The 22,955-nt window shown below is 40.3% G+C and overlaps 1 protein-coding gene across 1 annotated transcript; it reads right to left on the minus strand.

Moving 5' to 3' along the window:
* Positions 1-6: 6 nt before the first annotated feature.
* Positions 7-21,726, minus strand: tbx21 (T-box transcription factor 21). The gene is made up of 6 exons (XM_005725810.1): positions 20,878-21,726; positions 9,584-9,738; positions 6,898-7,019; positions 6,397-6,555; positions 5,706-5,767; positions 7-5,386 (listed from the first exon to the last, which is right to left on the minus strand). The coding sequence occupies exons 1-6, from the start codon at positions 21,423-21,425 to the stop codon at positions 4,567-4,569; spliced, it is 1,866 nt and encodes a 621-aa protein (XP_005725867.1). The 5' UTR covers positions 21,426-21,726; the 3' UTR covers positions 7-4,566.
* Between the last annotated feature and the right edge of the window lie 1,229 nt (positions 21,727-22,955).

A 22,955-nucleotide genomic window follows, 5' to 3' on the forward strand; every position in this document is an offset into this window, starting at 1 on the left:
CTGCTGTTTGATGTGAGATCATACACTCATGTGGTGCAGTAGCATTCAGTGTACTATATTAACAAGAGCTCCATAACTCAAACTGTCAACATAAAACTCTTCTCTCGTTGTTCTCGCCACAACATCCTTAAATCTAAACTAATTTTTGTTCTATTAATTGCACTTAAAATATGAACTGGCGATTGTACAGCTTTGTTAATGTGAGAGCACCCTTTTTCTGACAGATGTCAACAAAAACATTAAATACTACATCTTTTGGAAATGCTACACAAGCTACTTTTTCTTCAGTTCATACCGATTCAGTTTTTAGCTCTTCGTAACCAGTTTTTTAGTTTTGTTAATGTCCTGGTGAAGGGACGATTTGTTCTTGAACGTTATGTGTTTATTATTGTTTATGAGATCCGGTGGATCCAATAAATTTCAGGGGTCAAAGGCAGGATTTATACAGCAACAGGCCTTTTCACAGTCACATTAGGAAAAGCAAAGGTGCTCCCAGGGACATTAATCACCTTAAAAAATGATCTCATTTTTTACATCCGCACTTATACAGCGACATGTCTCCTGAGAAAGAAAGCCCATATAAAGTCAGGAGTCCAACTCATCTAACTAATAATGATGATTTTACATTTTATTATCAGCTAATTGAACTGTTTCTGCAGACATTTATGTCCCAATACAGTCCACAAGGAAAGCACATTTTGCTGTAAGTTTGCCAAACATGCATATATATAATCTATATGCATGTTTCAAAGTCTCTTGCAGTGCAATTTTTTCTTTTTTTTGCATCAGTTAAACATGATTTACACAAAACACAGCCTCAGCATCGGCCTCATTTGATTATTTTACAGTCAAGCTTGGCTCGTGTGAAAGAATTGGCCTGGATTTTGGGAAATATAAAACTTGATTAGGTGCTGATTAGGGTTAAGCAGCTTCTGCATGTAGTCGGCCTGGTGCTGTCTGAAGGTGAAGAAAATCTGACTAGTAGCTCCTCTAAGCACACTTTTGTATGTTCGTTAACCTTTACAATAACCTTTACAATTCATTTATTAAAATAAATACGTTTTTAACCCCTGGAGGGTCCTAGAGAAATGCATACACTATTGGGCTTAGAGCCACAAATCGACCCAAGACCCTCCAGGGGTTAATTTAGTAGACGAAGCTTAAACATTGTAGCACACATGCCTACATTAGTGCAGTGCATGTGTTTTGGTTTTGAACTTTTAGCTAAATCTAACGAAACTGTGCCACTAAGAGCCTTAGTGCCACTCTCTTTGAATAAAAACTAAAAACTATCCAAATAGTCTACAAGGAAAGCATGTTTTGCTGTAGCTTTCTTGTTCAGTTCAACAAACTTTTTTTAATGAAATAAACGTTATATTCAGTTCAATAAAACTACATGCATTTTAGAGAGGCTACAGTTAATGGTGCTCTGCTCTGCTTTGTGTAATTTGATGAAAAAATAGACAATTTTGTTTATGAGGTGAGGAAAATGTAGAAAAAAAGCCAGAATCAAGTCTGAATATTCATTAGACATAAAGGAAGTGACTATCTGTTGGTCTCAGGATGGTAAACCGAGGACTTCATTTTACGTATTTAAAGTCTTTTCAGATTCAGTCACACATATGTAAAGAGACTCAACTTCATCTCTCGATCTGTAGAGACGCGTTTGACACCGAGTGCCTGCCTGTCGCCCGTAGTGTTGTCTGAGGCCATTAGCACACCTAGTGAGGAATGAGGAGCAGACCTCTGATCAGCGCCGACTGGTGCCTCACTCTTCATTTCTGTCACCAGGGTGGGAGCCAGGCCTCTGTCAGCCGGCGTCACCACATGATAGGCCCAAAGACTAGGGGGGAAATTCAGAGTGTCTGTCTGGTCACTTTGTGCTTCCTGTTTATTGTGGTCTGAAGGTGACAGCACCTTGTCTCTTTAAGTACAGGTGCGTGTGGTCATCCTCTATGACCCACTTTAATGGTCTACTCCAATTTATGGCAGCAGATTGAGGAAAACCTGGAGAACTACGGCAAGAATCCCCAGTCTTACTACTGAGGCAACAATACAAATTCTCATTTAGAATTTTGGAGCACACTAAATGTCTGCTGTGTGGTTTAAGTGCTCACGTTTCCCCTCACCTGGTCCTGTTTCATCAATATCAGTGCTGTTATTGATTGTGGGCTGTAGCCATGTGTGGATAGGAGCATTTTGAAGTCAGCTGAAGGAAGCAGGGTGCTCGGCCTTTGTCATATATATTTTTTAATCCAAGCAAAGTAGGGTGCAGCTGGGTTTGTGTAAATCTGCTGCTGAAAAGTGTAGCCTTGCTGAAATCACTCATCAGTGCTTCTAAATCGCCCAAAAGCTAAAATTAAAAAAAAGTGATGTTGATGGAACTGATTAAAACGGAGGGATTTTCCAAACGCTATGACAAACTGTTGCAGCTATGAAACTGCTGCTGAAAACAAACTGATACCGAATAATTTGCTACAAACTTCCCTTAATGCGAACATGTTGCCACTTTTCTTTCATACTATCTATAAAAACAGCAATAATTTTCTGGATTGTGACGCTATGATTGCAGCGAGGGACTTTTCTGACTGATGCAACGTCGACACATTGTGAGGTAAGGACTAGCTTCACGCTTAAAAGCTCTTGGTATGCTTCTTCAGAACAGTCAGATCGCCTTGGAAACTCCCTCCTCCTACATGCCCATCACACATCAGATCGAAGGAGTGCTGTGTCCAGCAATTTCAGTAACTTTCAAAACCAAATCTGATGTTCAGATTCATCACTTCACATAAAAAAAATGCCCATTTGTATGGAAGTGAAACAATCTTAACAAATGTATTACTTTGAAAGCCTACATGTGCACACCAAGATCTTTATTTCTATATTTAAACAAATACCAAAACTTGGAGCTATTAAATTAACCCAGATCCTCAAAATTATGACACTGTTATATGGAAAACATGGCAATTTGTTTAGTTAAACATAAAGAGTTTAATGCTTATGTACCTTTGAGGTTTTTCCAATATGCAACATAAGCCATAATGGAGTTTCTGGTATCATTTAAACCAAAAACCTTGATGGCACTGTTGTGTTGATTGGTTTCAGGGGAATAATTTGAACCGATTGGAAATACCCTGCAATATGTGTTCCCATGAGCATGCTACGGACAAAATATGGCCCCACTTATTAGAATATTGCTTCACAGTGCATTGAGAGGTCAGTATCTTGCTTTAAGACCTACATGCACACTGCAAACTCAATAGAAATCACAAGCACCATCCCAAATGAACTCATGTGAAAAATTCAGCCAGAGTCAGTACAACACTTTGTAAACCATGCAGATCTCTGCTGCTACATCCTGCGAAACTCTCAAAACAGTGTTTGCATCAGCAGGAATTCCTCAAATTGGAGAATTTTGTTAACTAGGAGTCGATGTACAGTGAGAAAACAATACAGGACAGAAAACATCTCCATCTTAATTGAGGAATCCAACGACTAGGAAATGAACTGTGGGTAGTGCAGATGCATGAGATGTGACTGACAGATTCAAAAGCACAAACTCTTTTATAATACTCCCCCCAAAATTCAGCTTACTAATGTTTGACAAAGTGAACCACATCCTGGTGGGTTGATCAGTTTTGATTAAAACCTGACTGCGACAGTTACTGAAATTGACGAAGGTGGTTCTGTATTACCTGCGTCTGGGTTTGGACTTAGAGTGGCATACAGGGTTACAGTAAAGTACAAAGAGGTGTCACAATAAATTGAATAACTTTTAACATTAAATATTACTCAAACAGCTTTGCTTTCAAACCAGTAAGATATGTTGGATTGCCTGCAGGCGTGTGGACCTGCGATTTTTGCTGTGGTTGGAAAAATCTCGGCAGATGTAGAGGAACACACAGAAAATGTCGGGCTAATATGTATGAGGAAGGTTCCCCATCTAGAACACAAGCCTGCTGTCTCTTCATGCCCTACAGCGCTTCACTGTGGCCACTAGGTGGTGTTGCACTAATTAGATAGAGGACACTGTGAAAAGCCATAATTTCTGCTCAGAATCGTCATGGGAAATGAACATGAACATATTGCAAAGATGTGTGAATGGTTGATGGTGAGAACTGACGTAGATGAGACCAAAGGAGACATGGTGAGAGTGTTTGATGCAGAAAGAACAGACAATTGCTGCAGGCGTCTGTCAGCAAGCAGATATGCACATCTTTTTTTTTTTGTTTCGTTGTTTTTTTTACAAATCTCCAGATGTTTCAAAGGCCTAAGCCACAGGTCTTTATGTCTGTTTGGTGTTTATGTCACTTTAGGCCAGCGTTCCAGTCACTTCCACTCTGTTCGACGCCAACCTTGACACTAACTTTGAAAGTTCCTGTAGTCGTCTGACACTTTGAGGGGCTGGTCACTGTCCTTCACTACGTTCTGCAGTTTGTCTGTAGCAAAACCAGAGACTGTCCCAGCCCGTCATCGTTATCCTGGACAGACAGTAAATGTGTCAATGAGGGCAGTGTGGGAAGGTGTTGGGAGACACTGTGGCAACCATGATAATGTGTGAGGTCTTCAGTGGGTGTAATAACCATAATAGTCTGCATCGCTGTTGCTGTCTTTTTCACAGACCTCTCCACTGCGCGGGGGTGGGGAGTTTTCAGTGCTGGACGTATATGGCGACACCCTCCTCTTCTTGTTTTCACCCACACCTCCCTCAAACAGGCCAGAGTCGCCTGAGTCCGCTGATTTCACAGAAGGTGGTTCGAGCCAAGGCTCCTCTTGCACTACGCCCACAGTGTCTTTGGGCTTGTCCTGCAGCAAGGGCGGCTGAAAAGAGTCCAGGAGTGGAGGAGGGTGCAGCCTGGGGTTCCCAGGGGATGTCGAAGATGAGGAGGAGGAAGAGGAGGATGATATGGGTCTAAACCACCCAAGAGTGGGGCCGGATTTAGTGGGGTGACCGAGGTACTGTGGGGTGGGCCGGCTGGCGCTCCAACCTGCTGAGGCGGCTCCTGATACAGACACGCTTGTAGACGCAAAAGGATGATCTGAATAGTAGCTGAGAGCATGGTGAGCAGATGTCTGCAAGGGGAAGGGCTTGTAGAAACCATTTCCAGAGAAGTCCCCCTCATAGGAGGAAGTGAAGTCAAGCCGATTTGGGGCCACGCCTTGCTGAGGTGACAGGTACCAGCGGCTGTGGGGACCGGGGGTTGCGGATGGGTCTTTGTGCTGCTGGCCCATACCAATGTGCTCGCGGCCATAGAAGCGGCTCTGGGGCAGGGGGCTCATGTACTGTTCAGAGAGGTAGCCTTGGGCGTAGCAGCTCCCTGGCAGCAGCTGCTGGCCCTCTGTAGGGGAGGGGGTGAGGCGATCAGAGTCGGGAGGAGCGTACAGCCTAGGCAGGAGGGAGGAGGAGGAGGGGAAGAGAAGCGAGTGTGAGAAGAAGAGGAAAAAAAGAAGGTGTTATTTCCTGCCCAAACCTCAAACAACTATCAAACATCTCACAGCCCCTCACACCCTTTCACTGCAGCATGCTCAGCAGCAGCAAGTAATTGCATCTTTTCCAATATTAAAAGGCTGACACGAGCACTCAGGACATTCAAGTGCCAGCAGTGACCCAGTCTCATTATTAATGCTGAGAGAACGCAGGGTTCACACTGAGAACAGAAGAGGATTTGCTTTTTGTAAATACAGACATTTTTGAAATTACTTACGTGTCATAATTGTCACGGAAACCTTTAGCGAACGGGTTATGGTCTATTTTCAGCTGAGTGATCTGTGTAGGGAATAAGAGGAGGGCAATGAGAGAACGTAGGCAAAGGAAAAAAGAGAAGGAGTGAGTAACCACATTGAAGAAACAAGAGCGCAGAAAGAGAACTAACCGACTAATAATTAATGAGGCTACACTGCAGTTTTATCTCTTATTGGAAAGATTTCATCTTAAAAACCACAAAGGGGAGGAACACAAATGTAAAATTGGGAGAGTGTATCTTGCATGGAGTAACTGTTCCACAGTTTATTTGAACAGCCGTAAAAAATACACCGCACACAAGAGAGATGTGAGCTACGGCGCTCAGGTCAGCCGAGGTGAAGCGACTCTTGAAGGCTGCAGAAATGTAAGTTGGTGTGTCTGCATTTTTGATGCATGCATGCATAAATCAGTAAAACATGTCGCTGACATGAATCATTGATCTCTCAACATCATTAAAGCTGTGCAATCGAAGTTATAAGAGGTGTTTTTGTGGGCCAGTTGTGGAAGGTTGTTGCCAAATACAATACAATAAATATGCAAACATGGTAGAATAGCATGTCAGTGGTCTGCAACACAGGCTGCGGTTCACACCTTAAAACATATTTTTAAAGCATACAAATCTCATCTTCATCTTTGTGTCTGAGGTGACTTACATCTGCATTTTGATAAGCAGTAACAGCGATGAACTGAGTCTCCGGGAAGATGAACGTCTGAGCTTTAGAAGAGAGGAAGGGGTCCTCCGTGCCATCCTCCTTTACCTGCACGATGTGAAGACGAGGCTGGTATTTATGGAGGGACTGGAGAACTATCATCTGGAGAAAGGGAGATGTAATATTATGGTCATTTGGCTGCTAAAGATTAAGAGCAGGAAACAAAGATACCTTTATTTTACCGATAAGCGAGAAAAATAAAGGCAGGAAATGAGCAGGCAGAAATTGAGTGTTTGCAGATGGTTTCCATCGCGACACTCATAATGTGGTTAATGTTTTCATATATCAAGAATACGAAAGGAAATGATTAAAGTAGTGTAAAATATAAGCAGAAGGTGACAGTTATTGCATTCATCGATATGTTTCAGCCACTCACTGACCACGCGAGCGTATTCACAGACAGATTTGTAGATAGAAAGCAAATTAGAGGCAAAAGCACAGTACCTGTGCCACATTGTTGGTGCTTCCCTTGTTGTTGGTGAGCTTGAGCTTGCTAAACGACACCTCTTGTCTCATCCAGTGAGCTCCTGTGTTGGGAGAGTCGGGGTGCATGTACATCCTGTTCCCTGCAATCACCGAAGCACATGGCGAGCATGTAGTTATGAATAAGGGCTGCACGCTTTGTTTTATTTATTTATTTTCACAGTTTTGGCTTCAAGCTATCACAAAAACAAGAGAACAGGAATATCGTGCTGCAGCGAGTTTTGCTTTGATTCTTTACAGCTGTGTTTTATTCAGCTGTTTTTTTTTTAAAGCTCTCAGTAATGAACAGACTAACTGTGATTAGATTTCTTCCCATAATTCAGCAGCTTTTCCATGAATCCTCCACCTGTTAACCCAGACGGTCAATGCGCTGAGACCAAGCAGTTTCAAAATGTAACCTGCCACTAACACTATGACTAAAACAGGTGCAGCATGACACGCTTCATTTCTGTAGCGTCGAATTTGGTAAATTTTGAAATGAGACTTTTTAGGAGTTTCAGTAATATCAGTGTTTTCTGAGTCATTTTTAAAATGCTGCTATTCACTTTCTGTTTTGCTGATTGGGCAGAGGGAAACAACATTTTGCTGGAGCCCCTCAGGTGTAAATTTACAAAAAACAACTTTGGCTTAAGGACTTAAAATCGTCTCTGATCTAAAGTCAATTTTATAGAGAATTACATGAATTCAAGTTGAATTTGATGCGATTAAAAATGATATTTTCTGCAAATCATCAGCAAGCACTACAAAATATTTATGGCACAAAAGTTAATGGATATTAATAATAAGTTACTGTCTGTAGGCCACTTCAGTTGAATACAAGGGAAGATGAAAAACGTCTTAAAATGCCACTTTTCCATCATTTATTTCCTCTGCAAACTGGGATGGCTTTGTTTTCCTTCCTTTAATATTTTAATATATTCCTAGAGCAGCCAAGATTTCTCACAACATTACCACAACGACCTGCTAACCTTATTTTTGCACACCACATAAGGGTAATATTAAATCTAATTGAGTGAAGTTGTTTCACCACAAATTCCACAACTGTAGCACATCAGCAGTCACTTTTCCACAACACCTGGCATATGTGTGACAGCACCTTGCAGTTTCTCTCATTTATATATTTGTGGTTTGTCTATCATCAATCACACATAAAATGAAATCTCGGTTAACTTGCTATTGTTATGCTTAGTTTTTTCTTTTTTTTTCTGAAGTGTGAACAGGAGGAAATACTGAATGAAAGGTTGTGGAGAGAACAGGGCGTAGAAATGTAAATGTAACGTGTTAAATAATTACTTCTATGCTTGACGTTGAACACGTCTTTACAAGAAAAGACGAGAGAAGTGGCTGAAATGAACTCTGATGTATAACGAGATACTTGGGGAGAAGCACGATTGGAGGTACATCTGGTGAGTAATTCAGACACTCTTGGATGCCACGGAAGATCAAAGCGGGACCCGGAGAGCTTTGATAGGTGCTGGAGAAACTGTGAGTGCAATTGTTAGTCATATTCAAAGTGATCAAATTACTGGACATGTTTTTAGTGGGTTTAAAGAGGGGTTAAAGATGACATAATATTCCTAAAGATTTTATTGTCGTATTTTGTAGATGGAGGCTGACTAAAAAAAATACTCCAAATTTCCAAAGTACAAATTTTCCGCGTCTTAAAAATGTTTGACTGTATTTTTCTGGTAAGTAAAAAGGTTTTTAGGATTCGTCTCGGCTCAACAAAAATGCATTCCTGTTTAAGTCAGTTATTATAGCTCCTTAAACCAAGGAACATCAGGCAATCTTTGAAAAAATTGCAAAACATGTTGTGAAGCTGCTGACTGAAAACCTCTCAGACCAAGTGTGCATCTTAATGCACGTTTTGGTTTCCCTACTGTATGCATCTAGGTTTGCTACAATACTGCTAAATAAACCACTTCCTCAGGCTCTTCCAGGCAGCACACTGAGTGAAGTCTCCTGCTTGACTGACCCAAGTTTATTTTCGATGGTGGGTTTAAATCATAAACTTCGCATTAGAATCTAGTGCAGGAAGCCCCAGGAAGATTGTGGGTTTGAGCTGTTTACCGGCTACTGGTGGTAAATGCACGATGAGAAGAAAATAGCTATTTTCAATGAGTAGTAGACATTTTTTTTTCACAGGTGGAAGAGCTGTTCTTACGTATTAGGAGTACTAGTAAAACTCGTGAATCCAAAATTGCAATATTTGTCGTCCAGAATAGCCGGTTTCATTATATTACATGCATTTATGTATGTATCAGTGCAAATGCTAATCCAACTACGTTCCTTTGATATAATGCAACTGTTTATTTTAAGGTTTTAACTATAGTGGAGTTAATATAAAGCATTTTAAGTGAAATCGGTCAAGTAAAGTACAATTACCCTGGTGGTGTATGTCATCCCTTTTATATCCTTTTGCATTTTTACATCTGCTATATATAAAAGTTATAATCTTAGTCGCTTATCGTTTTTATCAGTGTGTTCAAAGTCTTTTTCAATAGACGCTGCAGCACTCTTTTTTTCTTCTTTTTTTAGTATTTGTGAATGTAAATGTAGTTGTTTGATCAGCGTACCAAATCTTGGTTTCTAACAGTCATAAAGGCAGCCCCAGGGTTTTACATTCTGTGCTATAGTTTCAGTGTACCTGGCATGTTCCCTTCTGCCTTCCCACACTGGACCCACTTGCCGCCCTGGTATCTCCAGTGGTGCTGATCAGCTAGAACGACGTCCACATAGACGTTATAGTGGGCAGTAGGATCCAGAACACTGATATTGAAGCTCAGAAAGGGGAACATCCTCCTGGAGAGACATAAGAGAAATTTATTTGTTAAAAAAACAACCCAAAAACGTTGTTTATACCTTTGTTCACATATTGTAGAGGTTTATGGATCAACTACGCCCACGTCCAAGGTGCACAGAGAAGCAGATAAAATCTCGAGAGGTTATGACTTTTTTTGTTATCACGATTATTCTGATGACAGTTACAAAATGCATCAAAGTGCTGACAGATCTCAATGTTAAACACATCTATCTATAATTGAAAATGTCTATCCAGCAAACATATCTGTCTTCAAAGTTAACAGAAAACAGCCATGCGAGGCTGCTGCCCCTGAGTTTTTAAAATAATGTGCATGTGAGTAGCGACTGAAACCCATATTACACTTTATCCATATTAGCCCTGCACATGGTTAGTGTGTTGAAAAAACAGGAGATGAGTTTTTATTCCGTATGAAAGGTTTATGTTATATTTCCAAATATTAAAACTTGGATCTTGGATCACTATTCAAAATCAGCTTTATTGGTGTAGACCATTAGTTCATCCTCTGTCTAAAACAAGCCACTTTGGCTCCTCTTGCTTTAAGTCAGCTTTCTTCTCACAAACAGGAGATTTGAACAGCAGGTGGACATACAGAGCTGAGAGTGGAAAGTAGGCCCTGATGTCTGTTGATTACATGCATATACACTGACATCATTGCATGAAACTTTATGTAACAGAAAACAGTACAAAATAAATTCAGCTGTCAGAAACAACTGACATTTCTCTCTTTTGAATTACACACAGCCTCTAAAAATTATGGATTCCATTAAAATAATCTGTTGTTGAAAACTGAACTATTGTAAATTTTCTCAACAGTGCATGTACGTAAGCTGTTGAGATGATTCATGCTTGGCCTTTCAAACTGTAATCCTCGGTTTCCTAAGCAGCTAAAGGAGTCATGAGAGGTGGAGAGAACGGCTGACACTTGAGCTCAATATTTAATGCTGCTTTTAATAAAAGATGCCCCAGAAGATGCTCTTGATTGCTGGGGCTTTACATGTTCAACTCGTTTTGATCACTTCAGTGAGACGAGGTAACTGGGAGGTCAGGTTGTCCCCTGGCTGGACGACCCGGGAACAGAGAGGGAGAAGCTGGGTTAAATTAAAATTAAAGAGACACACACAAACATATAAGAAATGGACTCTGAACACACAACGGCAGATAAACCCTGCTGACATTCACGTGTGCGCCAAATATCCGGAGTGCATGTCGACGCGAAACACTTACTGTAGTGATTCAGAATTACTAACCCTACTGAGTTGTAGTTCACACTTTACATTATAGCGCAACATGTAACACACAAATGTTAGTCATTCTCTGGGGGAAATCCACTTAAGGGAAATTAGTTGGACAATCATGTCCTTTAATATTCATTTTCCCAAATGACTGATAGGTGAGAAAAAGTTTGATGGAGATTTAATCGACAAGGCTTTTATTAAACTGATTTTTTCCCCCCACCTAGTTTCATATTATTTCCTGGTTAAGTTAGACATCAACACGGCTTCGTGAGCTTTAGGAAAAGACCCCTTTCACAGCCACGTTAGAGGCCTGTCCTCTGCTTTGTGGCTTGTAATAATAGTTTACTTGATGAGGTGCTAAAGGTAGACTATAGATAGCAAAGATGTGCTGCTTGCAATGTTTTTGTGAGCAAATGTTCTCAAGCAGAAAAAGTATTTCCTTGAGATTTAACTGAGAATGCCCTTTAATATTATGAGACTGAAGAAATGCTCAAACTAAATGGTGATATTAGCTGTACGCGGCAAGCATCTGAAATGACTCATGTAGGTGTTTCTAAAATGCCATCTAGCAAATGACTGACTGACATCATATTAGCGTGCAAACTCAGAAGAGGTGGCATGAAAACTTTAAAGAAGCCTGGAGTTTGAATCTCATCTCGATTTACTAATTACTATTACGGATTTATTTGGTTAGGTTTAGGAAAAGCTTGTGGTTTGGGTTAACATGAAAATAAAGATGTGAATAACAGTTTGCAAAAACCTAATCTTTCTTAGAGGAAGACAGTCTAGCGATATGTAAATTTTAGGAAAGATGGCATTAACACATTGCAGAACTCCGTAGGATGTGGCCACTCGTGACCTTGAGCTTCTCTATAAAACCAAATCATTACTGAGAAATTTCAGACTGAACCACAGAGTCCTTCAAGAGACTGAAATTGACGTTTCTGGAGATATAATGACTAAAAATTTGCCTCACAACTCACCTTCCCCTAAAGATCACTGCATGCAAAAAATGATCTCATTTGTTTTATCATTACAGAAACTCAGTGATTTAAAGGAAGACCTGAGCTTTTCCTGATAATGCCACCAAATCTCATGTTCATTCATTTCTGTCTCTTTATTGCCATGGCATGCTTATAAATACCCCTGCGATGAACTCTGGGTCCATATGAGGTCACCAGAGTGTAGCTGGTGTAAATAAAGGCATTGTGTTTGACACCAGCTAAAAGCTCCTCAGGCTATGGAGCATTTGTAATGACTGACATTCAGCTCCCGCTGCCCACCCCTGCCACTTAGATTTGTTCGGTATTAAAAGTGCACAAGTGGTTTTAAACCTACAAATGTAAATAGAATAAAAACATGCCTTTGTCTATTTTTCTTCAAATAATAGATTTGGCTAAAAAAGAGCTGAAAGTGTGTAAAAGTATAGATGGTTATAATGAGTTCTATGAAAAGCATGTCGTAGTCACTTTAAGAGGGCAAAGTGCGCACAAAAACAGAAAAAATAGCTCTTCGAGAAACACCCTTTACTTTCTTGTCTAAAACATTTTGATGTGGGTGGAAAAGATAGATAAGGTCTCATGTCTATTTGATCACCGCACACTGCGCAAACTGCGCGCACACACACACACACACATTAGAAATGAAAGTTAGACATATAGCCTAAATATAATTCAGTCAGTTAAAGTTTGTGCCGAGAACATGATACTACATGTTGGCAGCATCGTTTTGGTAAACTACAAAACCTGTTATCTCTTCTCGATCGAAACTGACCTCATCTAAAATCAGCTGGGTGATTTAGGGGTGCAAAAACAAGACAGGTGTGTAACGAGACAATGAGTAAGAGGCTACTGTTAGCGACGGCCCGAGGGCCCGTCCGTGCTGATGAGGATTTCATGTGTGTAGCCTGAATCTGCGTACATCGTTTGTACGGGAAATTAAGAGATGCATAAAGTTACTTTTACATTTGTCACATGGTATTACGATGGGGCACTTTACTTTGTGTTTAAACTGTATAATATACAAAATGAGCAACAGTGCTAGAAATAACTGTAAATAACTAAAAGCTGTGATACTGTGGTTCACTAAGCATAACTGACAGCTGAGCATAATCGTTAAGAATAAATCGATTATTCAAAACTTTAAAAAAATTATTCAGCCAGCTTTGAATAATCGATTCACTCTTAATGATTGTTACAATTATGCTTAGTGAACCACAGTATGACATCCATTTATCCCAACTACTGACTTACTGTTCTAACCAGTAGTTCACTGCTGTTAGGAAATAGCCCAATCTATTAATAAAAAATAGACAGTTCTATCTATTTACACGGTGCATATATTATGTTTAAAATAAGAGCAAGTGTATGAGACCAAAAAGAACCATATTATTTGTGGTAAAAAAAAAAGTGACTTTCTTTCTGCAGACTTTTATTAATAACTTTATCGAGCTTTATTTTAAGTGTTTATCATTTTTAATCTGTTTTCTATACCGTTACTGAACATTTGTAGCTGTTAGCCATATTCTTATCTAGCGGTATCAACTATTTGTTAAATTTCTTGTTACAATGAATTCAATTACTTTAATTAAACTGTAATTTCTACTGTTTCTTTTCAGATTAGTGTGGTTCAGATTTCCAATTACCCCCCTGGCAATTGCAGAAGCACCCCCTGGGCTACTCGAGCTCCCGGTTTAGGTTCACTGGCTTATGGGAATGCTCTGCAGAGAGAAAGCACAGATGCTGTGATGTTTCACATTATGCATTTATTGCTCATTAGACCTCTCAAAAGGCTGAGCTGCAACATACAGCCACTGGCTGTGAGCACAGCTGCAACTCCAAATCAGCTTTGGCAGTGGTCAATGAGCAAACTGGTACACCAGCTCCTCTGGTTATCTTTCTGACTGTAAGGCTACAGACTTGCAACTGAGCAGCCACAGCTGAGGGTATGCAGACTGGCTGTGGCCACAGCCAACGGCAGTGTGTGTATCATAACACAGCTCAGCATTTCTTTATGAATCAGAGGAAACGCAAAAGTTATTTTCGGGTAGTGCAAAAGAAGTCTTGAATAAATTCCTGATGTGACCCTTAGGGGGCTCTGTACTGCTCACATATGTACCCGTATTGTTTAATAACAATGCTGAAGGGTTAAAATTACTACAAAAATCGTGGTAATTCGCATTTGCATTGATTTGTAGACTAAAGGTACTTTACTTTAAATTTGGATATATAAATGCAAGCTTTGTGTCCAGTTTTCAAAAACACATCTCTATTGATTATAAAAAGAACGGCAAAAGCTGGACTTTTCCTTAATTCATGTAAAGAAAAAGTTCAGATGATCAAATGTTTTCCAGTTTGTCTCCTTGACTGCTGGCTCTTTAAGACGGCAGCACATACACACGCCCTCCTTGCTCACTAGTAAGACAAAACCCTACGCTGAACCGTCCCAGTTGGGGTTTTCTGGCTACAAGGCGAGTCCAGTTTAACAATCAATCATAGTTCTCGGTGAAACACAATCGTGGCAGCAGCTCTTTAGTGGCTCGCAAAGAACAGGTGAAAGGGCTCTTCTTCCGCAGCAGTATTTAATACAAGCGAAAACAGAAACTTGGCTGTTGAGCTCATGAATGGATTGATCCACCTACACTGAGTGAGAGTAATCTAGAAAGAAGTAGAATTGTTATAATTTTTTTTTTACCCCATTCATATTATCAGTTTACTTATAGTAGAGCCTTTTATAGGAAATCAGAACTTGAGAAGGGGAGAAACCAAAGAAAACACAACACAGAGGGGTATTTGCATGTGTGGGAGGCTCTTTGTGTTCAAAGTTCACTCAGAGACGCTGAAAAGCACTACATACATACATGATAGTGTGCAGTTATTTTCAGTGTGGTGGCGTTGTGGTAATTAAGGGCATGGTAGCTGTCATGTCTAGAGTGTCACACAAACATGATTTTACTTTTACATGGCAGATACAGTCACAAGGAAAGCACCTCTGTCTGTTGCAGTTTGGAAAATGATGATACACAGACACATGAAGTCGCTTTAACACAATAGGAAATCACAATTTCAGTTACCCAGCTACCAGACAGGCTAACTAATAAACCTGCCAGCGTGCCACTGAATTATAGAAACAGTAACGGCAAATGTCTATTTCTGAGCACGCCGTGTACGAACATGAAGAGTCATAACTGTAGTCGTTTTTAAGGCAAAATACCATAGAAGAAGATGAGTGTGGTGAACCAGTCACTAATATAGAGACAGTGACATTTAAAAAAAAAAAAAAATCAAAATAAACTGTGTGGATGCTGGAGAGCGAGGAATGGGAGGGCACGGGAGGGGAAACTGTGGGGGGGAAACGGAGGTTGGAGAAAGGGAAAAGGAAAGAGCAGAGGGTGGAGTGAAGAGAGGGAAGGAGGGAGAGGAGAGGAAAGGTGGGGTGGGCAAGGGTGGGGGTTTTGTCCTGGGGATGCGAGGCAGAAGCTTGAGCGGAGAAGAGGAACTGGGTATTCACCAGGGAGAAGACTTTTCCACACGAGCGCACCCGCTGATTCATCTGGACAGGAGTTCAGGTCCAGTTTTTGTCACCGCGCGTACGCTTGATCATCTGTGACGAAAACATGCCAGTCTACAGCTGCTGCCGGACACAAGGACTCTTTAGCACATGGACACCCTTGTTTGTGTATTGACTTATGGCAGAGGAATTCAGCCACTATAAGTGCTGAAATGTCCATTTTGGGGGGTAGTAGTCAGGGGTAGTCACCTGATACTGTGGACTTCATGCTTCAGACCTCATAAAGGATAATGCTGCTGTTAATCTGGATTTTTATCATAAACAAAGCCTTCGGACAGACTAAAAGCAGTTGTAGTTTAGTCTGCTTTCCAACACATATATTCCAACACATCCAGCTTCTTGTCTATGAAACACGACACAAGGCCATTAGTTTCTACAGTGAGGAATTAGGAACAAATTTCAGGAGCACATTAATTCCCATTTGTTGGGGTTGGTGTACTGGTGTGTGCTTGTTTATGCTTGGGCCTCGCTAATGTTTCTTTCAGTAGCTTTTGGACAATCAAACAGTCTGGTAAAGATCCTATCAGCCACAACATTATAACCACACACTGTACAGAGAAGATAAATGTAGCCACGCCCTAGCACATCCAGCTTTATCATCTATTTCACTCTAAAAGGGGCCACACTTTAAAAAAGAACATAACACTGCATTAGCGATTAAAAGTGATAAAATTAAAGGAACATTTTCGCTGAGGTCAGAGGTCAAATGAGTAGTAAAGTCATTTTTTAAAAGACCTCGGTATGAACAAACAGAGTAGCCCCCTGTTGGCCATTACAAGAAATGCAAGTTTACCGTGTTTTGACATTAGCTTAACTTCTCAGATCCAGAATGTATAATTAAAAACACATGTTTGGAGATCAGTCAATGCTCCGGGTTCGGTGTTGTCTTCTTCGTGCCATTCCTGAGGAGTTTTTGGATTATCCTGCAGAGGGAGGCTGCAGCCATCAGGGAGCATCTGCGATAACGTTTAGGTGTGCGGTATGTGTCATTATGCCAAGTAGCAAAGTAGCATCGCGATGAATAGTGATACTGACTTCACCTATCAGCAGTTGTAATGTTGTGGCTGATCAATGTATATATTAGTATTTATCAGTATACAGTCCATTTATAACAGTAGAATCAAATCATTGTTAACAATGAACTTGCCAGCAATAGAAAACAAATAGGGAAGTAGATACAGTTTATATTTCTTTATCTAATTAGTCCCACAACCAGTCAGAAGCCTATCTTCATGTTCAATTAGTAACAGTATTTTTTAATCAAACTTTTTGGGAACCAAATATAGAGCTATAAAGTTAAAAAAAATATATCAAGTGTGTCAGTAATAAGCCTAAGGCTCCAAATGCGGTGGACATTACTCACTTTGAAGAGGAGCTTAATTACACGGTATGAGGAAGTACTTGTATAGCTGTCTAAAATATTGGCACTAGATGTTTCTGCGAAAAGCTACATAGGCACACATAAACAGCTGAACAGGAAGTGACAGGTCATACTGTCAAAACCTTGAAATAGTCCCACTTCTGCTTTCAGAGAGAGAGAGAGAGAATGCGAGCAAAAACGAATACATACGACTTCCAAACATTCACCAAAAAGGCAGCTCGCGATGCAATTCTTAAATATGTTTTTCTGATATGTTAATTTCAGCATTAACTTCTTTAAATTTCTAGAGCAAGCTGCCCTTCTAAAGACACCCACTCTTATTTCCTTGGTGATGTGAAGTGATAATTTCCACAACATGAGAAGCCTACTTTGGAAATAAAGCTGGTTATTACCTAAATCATTTGATGAATTCATAGAAAAACAGCATTTTCACCAATGGGCTGCAGTATATTAGAAGAATAAAAACCACATTTCATTTTCATTGTGTGTTAATAAAAAAGCACCAGAACGGTCTAATAAGAACAGATACAGGAACCTAAAACTCATCGTACGCGGCGATTACCGTTTCTGAGCGCTCATTCTACTCAAAACACAGCAGCACCATCTATTCTTGGGAACAAAATAAATCAAAGGATTGTTTCCTCTCAAAAAACTACAGGATGTCAGACTGATACAGTTTACAGTTTGCAGTCAGTGGAGCAGAGAGGGCAGATGAGCATGATTCCTCCGAGTCTGAACTTTAGTTTTACATTATTTCCCTAAAAGGTGTTTTTACGCTGAGAACTTAGTCAGTACTTTCTCCTTCCTAGAACACACACTGCATGGCCGAGCAAGACTTTCTTTGTAAGTTATGTGCTGTAATTAAAGCGAATTATTTCCTCTTTGAAAACTACCAGAGGATCGTTCAATTAGAGGCACATTTCGAGGTGATTTCCTACAAATTCAAACGCGGCCTAACCCTTTTAACAAAAAATGAAGCTGCTTTCTACTGCAGTTTCCCAAGAAAAGTCCCCACGAATGCATGTACTTCTTGGAAACAGCTGCAGGGAAAAGTTTGCCTTTTTGACTCATATCTGCACCAAGAGTACCACAGGTGTAGGATCCCTGGTCAAACAAATGAATAAGGAAGAAAGCTTCACTTTCTCTTTTCAAATTTAGTCATTTGATTTCTTTTAAATCACAAAATATCCCCTTTTTCCCATTTTCTACCACAATTTGTTCGACCCCTTGGATCATCGCGGTAACACGGTTGCGCTGACACAAACTTCGTCTTAGCCGAGGACAGCCTGTGCCATGGTATCAGCTAGTGAGGTGAATCTGAATTTAGCTCATGAGAAGTGCAGATGAATTCGCCCCCACCCTTCGCTACAGGCCGAGAAAATGTGTCTAGATTTCAAAGCCCAGGTGTGCTACATGAGCTTCTGAGAGATCTGTCAGGCTGTACACCCACCGTCTAGTGGAGGCTGAAGAAAGCAGAAAAAAAAGAGAACCTAGTCTTTTACTTCCTGAACATCAAAGGTGCCTCACCTCCTCAGTGTGGCCATCTAAAGCTTCAGTAATGTTTGACCCTTCACTTCATTTCTCTAGAGTTTCTTTCACCCTTTCGCCTACTGATACCGAGGTTTTGATTAACATTGCAGACCCCCGGACTCCTCTCTTAAAATCACACCAAAATTATTGTGGAAGCCTGAAACCAAGATGAAAATTTTAAGAAGGATATTGCCTCTGATATTGAAAGTTTTTTCTTCTTTTTTAGTGTTTCTCTGCTCACCTTCTTCAAAATCGTGTAGGATTTTTTCTTTTTTTATGTTACGAAAAAGTGTGAGTGTCAGAAACAGGGGTAAAGATAAAAGACAGAACATTTTCATCGCCAGGATTTCACATTTTCACAATATGAGGTTTGTGGTTTTTGCACAACAAGAAAATTTGCTTTTTGTCACATGTGGAAGGATAACACCTCTGCGCTCACCGACCCTATTATTATTGCGGGTAGTCTTTGACTTTTTCTTTGCTCTGAGGGAAGCTGAAATTAGCTGGAGCAAAATAAAAGTGTACTGCATGCATTTTAATTACGTGACCTGATATATGATGCTACTTACCACAGTGAGTTTGTCTACAGAGGAGACTGCCAGGAATTGCTACGTCAAATAATAGAAGATGCACGCACACACACACACACACACACACACACACACACACACACACACACACACACACACACACGCACACACACTTGGATAAAAACGTAATAAAATACTACATTTTTAACACTAAAATCCCCAAATCATTGGCTAATTCTGCAAAACCTGTGCACACCATAAAATGAATTACAAGGCATTGAAGGGAATTTCTAAAACGATCCATTTGTGAACCATGCGAACAGTTAAATGTGCAATTTGTGATCAGGTTTAGCAGATAAAAGGCAAGAAAGTATATCAAAAGTCTATCTAAAAGGAGCATTTCCTACCCCCAAAACCGTAAGTGTACTGCACTCAGAATAACTTTCAGTAGTAAACCAGAAGGCAAAGAAGGTCAAAGGGGAATATTTTGCAAGAACATAAGCTGCACCTACCAAACTGAAATTCATCTGTTTCAAAAAACCACAAAACGCCACATGCAACAACAACACCACACACACAACCTTAGATATATAGATTAAAATGGCTTGAGTAAACTTTGTGAATTTTTACTCAAGCCATTTTAATACAAAAATTTTGAGTTTCAGCAGACAAACCGAGTGAAGCCACTGGAAATATCAGTGTCATATTATGTGACAGCGCAATTGTTTTCCGTGCACAGATCCGAGCCATGAGAAACCTATGGCCTGAAACCTTGTGTCAAACACAAGTGTCGCATATTAGTGAATTAATCCTCATCGACGTGACTGCATCTTAATGCTCGGTGACCTATCAAGAGAGGCCCGGCAGCGCCGTCTCTTCCCCTCTCAGGCCATGAGCTGTGTGCGCTGCAGAGAGCTGCCTGCGCGAGGCTTTTAGCCCACATGTTTTTTTAATCACAATTTCGATATCGTCATTTTTTTAAAGCTTCCCACTTAAGAGTATCGCTATGAGGGTTGTTTTTGACTCTTGTTTTAGATTTCTTCCTCGCTGTCTGCACGAACAAGAATTTAATTAGCTCCCAAATTGAGTTTTGTAACGTCGATTATTGCCACTGACGGATGGTTAAAAAGATGACGTAACTTTTTTTTTTTTTTTTTTTTTTAAAGATTACCGTTTTCTCTGATGGTTCGAAAAACTATAAAATTTCCTTTTTGGCAGCTGAAGAGGTGCTGATATAAAGTGAAGGCACCCAAGAGACTTTATAGGTCAAAGAACAGCTCAGCCTGCAGCTGAGACTCCACTTTGCAGTTTGTTTGCCTCTTCAACAACTTTTTAATTCGGTTGTAATTCCTTGCATAGTAACAAACATTTGAGATGCCTCTCAGTAAAATGACATAGTGGCCTTCTGTGCGTACCCTAATAAATTTCAAATTTAAAACTCAATTCTTTAGAAACTGTCGTACTTTCACATCCTTTAAGTAGGCAACAGCTCGGATGAGGCAAATTTTGCGCAAAACTTTGCACCTTTCGATCATTATCCCAGAAAAACTCCCAACAACCACGTCACCTGAGCAGAGACGTGTTGGTGATGCCTGCACAGTCTGCAGAGCTGGAAGACGACCGCCATTCAACTCTCGGAAACAGAAAAATAAAACTGGTTTTAGACGTGAATTGAAGTGCGCTCTTGTGGCGTAGCGGAGGCTGCTCATGGTAAAGATAAGACAGGTGAGTGAGTAAATTAGAAAGTGTAAAAACCAAAGGGCAGCGGTGTGAAATTCACGCTTTCTATGACCCCCTCTTTGCTCCATTAAATGTGCTAATCGACAGCGGAGGAAACAATGTGTAGTTTTTCTGTTTTTCTGTGAGACTCACCTCCCCTGCTTGGTGATTATCATCTCGGTTTGGAACTTGTGGAACTTGGCCCACAGCGGGTAGTTATTGAGCAGAGCCTGAGTCTTCCCGCACACCTGTAGCCCAGGTAAAGGGTAGAGAGGCTGCCGCTGGAACCCGTGCTGAAAGCTCGCTGGGTAATTCTCCGGAGAAGGGGAGTACACGTCTTTACCGCCCGTGGGAAACCCGTCTCCTGCCGTCGGGATGTAAGCCTGCCCGGCTCCGCTTCTCGGCGGAGAGCGCACGCCGCCGTACGGGCAGCTGCTGAGGGTCTGTGCGTAAAACCTGCCGGGTTGCGCTCCGTATCCTCCTACCGCCTGGTCCGAGTGGTAGGGCAGCGGCAGCGCGTCCTGCCCGCTCTGAACAGAGTCCGAGTAGTAAAACCTCGCGTCCTGAATCCCCATTTTGAACTCGGCTAGATCCTTGCCGCCGCGGTGGAAGTGACTGGTGATGTCGGCGTTCTTTCCGAAAGTTTGCGTTTCAGTCCCATTCAACATGCTGAGGTAGAGGTTGCCACCTATGCCGCCCATTTGCAGCCCCGCTCCCAGGCTGTGTCAAATGTCATAAGGTTGCGCTGCGTTTGAGTAAAAACATGTACGATAATAATCATAAAAACCAAGACCAAAAAACAACAAAGTCACTTGCCCTCACCTACGACTCAAAACGCACCGACATGAATTTTTAACTCGGTGTCTCCGCCGCTCAGAGGTTCAGATATAAAAACATCCCTCACGCCTCATTAGTCTGTTCATCGATAAACTTTTATTATTGCCAGAGTTGGTGTTTGTCTTTTTTGACGTGTGGAGTCGCTAGCAGTAACTCAAACACATGCTCGCTTTTCTAACCTATGATATATACATTTTGTAGGTGGTCATATTTTGGAGGTGTGTCAGAGGCAGGGGAGGGCGCGATAGGCTCCAGATATGAAAGAGAACATCCCCTCAGTAGAGACACGAGATTACACCCACACACACAGACACGCACGCAGAGACCTTTGGGGGAAAAGAGGAGTAGAGTGTAGTCTTCTGCTTTAAAATTAAAATATGGACACAGCAGAAATGTTTTAGAAGTGACAGCAAATAAAAAATTAATGTTATAATTTTAATTGTCACTGATGCTATTTTGCGCCTTTTGGTTCATTTGCGCACATTAAAACCTGCTGTCATGATTTTGTTTAAGAGAAAATAGGTAATAATAATTTAATGAAGTTAGTCAGAGGTGGAATTCAATTAAAGGCCTGCAGAGGTTTTTAATAATTAGAGTAATAACACTGATAATTTTGACAAAGCAACAATCATTCGCAGATGTTAAGTCCCACACGTTAAATTCGCATTTAATTTAGCGATGAAATAAACAATGCTGCAGTCGGTTCATATAAGACGAGTTTATTAATTTTATGTATTTCTACTTTTTAATAAGACTGAATAAAACTACTTAAAATGTACTTTTATCTCCTACCAGCTCGACACACCGTGCTTCTTTCTAACGTTAAAGTTTATCCGTTAACGTGTGTGATTTATTGTAATTTAGCTAAAACATATATTTACAAAAACAAGTCTATTAAAGTATTACTCACTCTGTGTCACAGGGTTTCAGGTTTTTTTGTCACCATAAACTAGTTCACATTTTGAATCAGCAACACGATTTTATTTTCATTTTCAGTCTCAATCACGAAACACGTCAAAATGTACAAGTTTATTTTTTATTTTATTATTTTTTACATTAAGAAAAAAATCAACAACGAGACTGACTGTTTTAGCAGCTTCAGAGAGCTCACTGTGTTATAGAAATTATTTAAAAATAAAGCCCAGTGAAATGTATCATATTTTATAGGAAATTGATTATATTTTTATATTTTTTAAAATAATATTTTGGGTTATTTTTTTATGTTAAATATATTTGTAATCTTAAAAAATGATTTCCAGTACATAAAAATACATTGTACCCATTATTTGAGCAATAATCTTAAAAATAATACAGTAAAAAAAACAAACCTGTGTCTATATTCAGAATATAAATAAAGATCTATGCGTTTAAGTCAAGTGACAACAAAGAGAGAC

This window comes from Pundamilia nyererei, unplaced genomic scaffold (genome assembly GCF_000239375.1).
Source record: "Pundamilia nyererei isolate P.nyererei 1_Seehausen unplaced genomic scaffold, PunNye1.0 scaffold00017, whole genome shotgun sequence".
Classification (NCBI taxonomy): Eukaryota; Metazoa; Chordata; class Actinopteri; order Cichliformes; family Cichlidae; genus Pundamilia; species Pundamilia nyererei.

What these genes read in the sequence shown, in the direction of transcription:
- tbx21 (XM_005725810.1), bottom strand. Translation starts at nt 21,425, where the DNA reads ATGGGCGGCATAGGTGGCAACCTCTACCTCAGCATGTTGAATGGGACT. An exon ending in CTGCTTATCAAAATGCAGAT is followed by an intron (nt 5,768 to 6,396) that starts GTAAGTCACCTC and finishes TTCCCTACACAG; the next exon opens with ATCACTCAGCTGAAAATAGA. An exon ending in TTCCGTGACAATTATGACAC is followed by an intron (nt 5,387 to 5,705) that starts GTAAGTAATTTC and finishes CCTCCTGCCTAG; the next exon opens with GCTGTACGCTCCTCCCGACT.